Source organism: Plectropomus leopardus, unplaced genomic scaffold, assembly GCF_008729295.1.
Source record: "Plectropomus leopardus isolate mb unplaced genomic scaffold, YSFRI_Pleo_2.0 unplaced_scaffold10656, whole genome shotgun sequence".
Lineage (NCBI taxonomy): Eukaryota > Metazoa > Chordata > Actinopteri > Perciformes > Serranidae > Plectropomus > Plectropomus leopardus.
In genome coordinates, this window is record NW_024611236.1 from 1 (window position 1) to 3,457 (window position 3,457).

At 39.1% G+C, this 3,457-nt stretch overlaps 1 protein-coding gene across 1 annotated transcript; it reads left to right on the forward strand.

Annotated features, from left to right (window-relative positions):
- Positions 1–8: 8 nt before the first annotated feature.
- LOC121963262 (elongation of very long chain fatty acids protein 4-like) lies at positions 9–2,703 on the forward strand (the record flags this gene model as incomplete). The annotated part of the gene is made up of 5 exons (XM_042513579.1): positions 9–45; positions 241–368; positions 474–647; positions 2,033–2,075; positions 2,175–2,703. Coding segments are annotated over 3 exons (330 nt in total), but the record flags the coding sequence as incomplete, so codon positions are not given.
- Between the last annotated feature and the right edge of the window lie 754 nt (positions 2,704–3,457).

Consider the following 3,457-nt stretch of genomic DNA (forward strand, 5'->3'; position numbering starts at 1 on the left):
TCTTCAACTGGTGGGCGGGAGTCAAGTATGTGGCCGGCGGACAGTGTAAGTCAGATAATTTAGTCATTGACTGTAAGTGGCATTCATAACATTGTGGATTTTGATGCTTATCATACTCGCAGGACTTGAACAATCTTTGAGCTACATGTTTGTTATGTTTTACTTGCTTAGATAAACGAGTGAAACATCCTGTTTTCTTATTGCTGCTCTGATTGTTTTCCCTCTGTTTATATTCTGCAGCATTCTTCATCGGCCTGGTCAACACCTTTGTTCACATAGTGATGTATTCGTACTACGGCCTGGCTGCGATCGGCCCGCACATGCAGAAGTACCTGTGGTGGAAGAGATACCTCACCTCTCTGCAGCTGGTGAGTGTCCTCCTGTTCTGTGTGAGAAGAATTGTGAATATGTAGCACAAAGTGTTTGTGAAGCAAGCTTAGCTGATTGTGACTTTTTCTCGACTGCCTCTCCAGGTGCAGTTTTTTCTTTTCCTCCTGCACACGGGCTACAATCTGTTCACAGAGTGCGACTTCCCCGACTCCATGAACATAGTGGTGTTTGGTTACTGCGTCACCCTCATCATCCTCTTTAGTAACTTCTATATAAAAAGCTACCTCAGCAAGAAGAAGCAGAAATAAGATGCAGCGGTGAGGCGTCACACACAAACACACTGAGACTAAAGTTATGCTTAATGCACAGACAGGGGCTGACGTTATGAGGAAATGTATCTTTCATGCTTTTTGTGGATTTTTCTGTGCTACAGACCAATATTCTCCCAAACTGTAGAGGGCAGTTTATTGAAATATCACATCTACTGTGTGGTTCCTTGAGAAAGTTAGAACAACAACCCACCAAAAGGGAGGCCAAACTGTTCTGCCTCTGCACCAGCGACAGCCACGGCGGGAAGACCAAAGATGTAGGCAGAGAGTGCAGCTGAGCACAAGCTTTTCATTGCAACGTCTTACACAGTTTTAGACTCTTGAATTTTCCCGCTGTGGTGTTAAGTGTTATCTTGTCTTATGACAAACTTAAACTTGAACCTGAAAATTGATTGCAGTAGTTAACATATGACATGTCATTTATGTGACACATTTCATACCCAAAGGCAACCCAAAGTGCTTTACAGATTACACAAGTAAAAAGGAGCAACAGATGATGAAGTCATAAAAGCAAGCATCAAAAGCACACAGAGTAAAACAATCAAAATCAATAGAACAAACAGTGAAGAGCACATGGAATATAAAAGAACAATAAAATGATTTAAAAGGTAACTTATTGAAAGCAATAGTGAAGAGAGGCCTTTCTATTGGATTTGTAAGTGGTCAGCTTTGTCTCTAGTCTTAGCTCTTGTGGCAATTTACTCCACTTTAAAGCAGCATAGAAACAAACTGCAAACAAAGTGTATATTACATACATATAATAATAATAATAATAATAATAATAATGTAGGTTTGTTTCTCTGCACACAGAATTAATGAGTTCAAAAAAGCGATTATTAAAATACAAAATAGGAAGCACACTTTTTCCATTGCTAAAACAGTATGGCATAATGATATATAATTTTTCTACACTATATGGAACATAAACTATATACACACGGAAATAAAAAGATATTGATTAGAAATAAAAAACATGAGGAGGAGGGAGAGGACATTTCATTTTCATTCAGGAGTTGTGCACTGTTAAGTGTTTATTAGCACTGAAAAAAACTGCATGTGCACGTGATGTGTAACTGAGGTGAGCAGTTCCTGCAGCAACGTAAGTGGACAGAAAGCATGTTGTACTTTTGATGTGTAGAGACACTTACTGTAGCTTCAATGTGTGGAATTATAGGATTTCAGGGGAGTTTTCCCTGATGTCACACTGCAAATTAAAGCTGCAGTTTCATTGAGTTTCAGAGCATTTAAAGGGGAGGTATAATGTAGTCGTTGAGTTTGAATCAAAAACTTGTGATGGCAGAGTGAGTGAGCATCCATACACTGCTCATGTGTAGTCTGAATGAATGGGATCAACATGTTTGACTCTCCTGCAGATTGTGAAGCTTTGCGACTCCATCAGCAGAAGAAAACTCTAAGGTAAGTTCTTCTGTTTACTTCGAATTTTTTCCTTTTTTATAATCATATACTTATAAAGCATCCCAGCTTAATTATTTGTCTCTTCTTGTCTTAATTTAGGATGGAAAAGGCAGAAGTACATCAGCATTAAGACTGACAGGAAACCAGACCTCAAAAACGCCAAAATAGTGCAGCTAACAGCATCAGCAGACGGTGCTCCCTCAGCTGCTCCTTCAACAAAGTTAAACAGGAAACAAATGGTACTGCGCGCGTGAAAGTCATACATGATGCCCTCTCATGCACATGTTAAAGCATCACAGCACATTATCACATGAAAGTATTTCTATGGTCCCATCATGGAAATTAAAAACAAATCATCAAATTATACCAGCAAGATCAGGTTTTAAAATGTTATTTTAAGTGTTTCACTCCTGTGATGTTGCCATAGGGACATTGAGTGAATCTTAAGTGTAGTTTGATTTGTAATGACCTCACTTTAGATACTGTATTTATCAGTATGGTATGAATAGTCTACATGTTTTACAACAGTATGTAATTTAATTGTCATGTTTATTACTACAATAAAATTTAATGTAAGTGGACAAAAAGTCTACAGAAATTAACTTTGAGTTATAAAGGTGGTCAAAAATGTTTCTGTATTTTTATTATGGCGAAATGATCAACCACATATCTTATTAGAAGAACATGCTTTTTCTGTGTAAGACTGACCTGTTGATTTTTAAAGACGGTATTTTGATAGAAAATATAGAAAATCATACATGTTATAGTCACTAGTAAAATTCCTGCATTTAAATCATACTTAAGTAAAAGTACAAAAATATTAGTATTAAAATACACTTGAAGTACCAAAAATAAAAGCATATATCATGCAAAATAGCCCATATAAGAATAATGTCCACTGACCAGCCACGACATCAGGCCCCTGAGAGGTGAAGTGAATAGCGTTGATCATTTTGTTACATTGCAATGTTCTTCTGGGAAACCTTTGGTCCTGGAAGTCATGTGGATGCTGCCCGACACACACCACTCACCAAAACACTGTTGCAGACAAAGTGGCCCCCCTCATGGGACCGACACCCTCCACAGCACAGTGCACCACGCCACACTGCAAAATCTGTTTGGTGGAACATAACGAAGAGGTCAAGGTGTCGACCTGACCTCTAAATTACCCAGATCCTAATCCAGTCGAGTGCCCATGGGGTGTGAAGATACCCCACCCCGCAACCCAAATGATCTGCTGCCACAAACAAAAGACACTGCCAGAAGTCCTGTGTCCACACCGTTACCGGTCAGAGTCAAATCTGGTCCAAAGAGGCTCCACCATGAATCAGACTCGTTATTGTTTCGTCCCGCAGATGCTTGATCGGATTGGGATGAGGGGA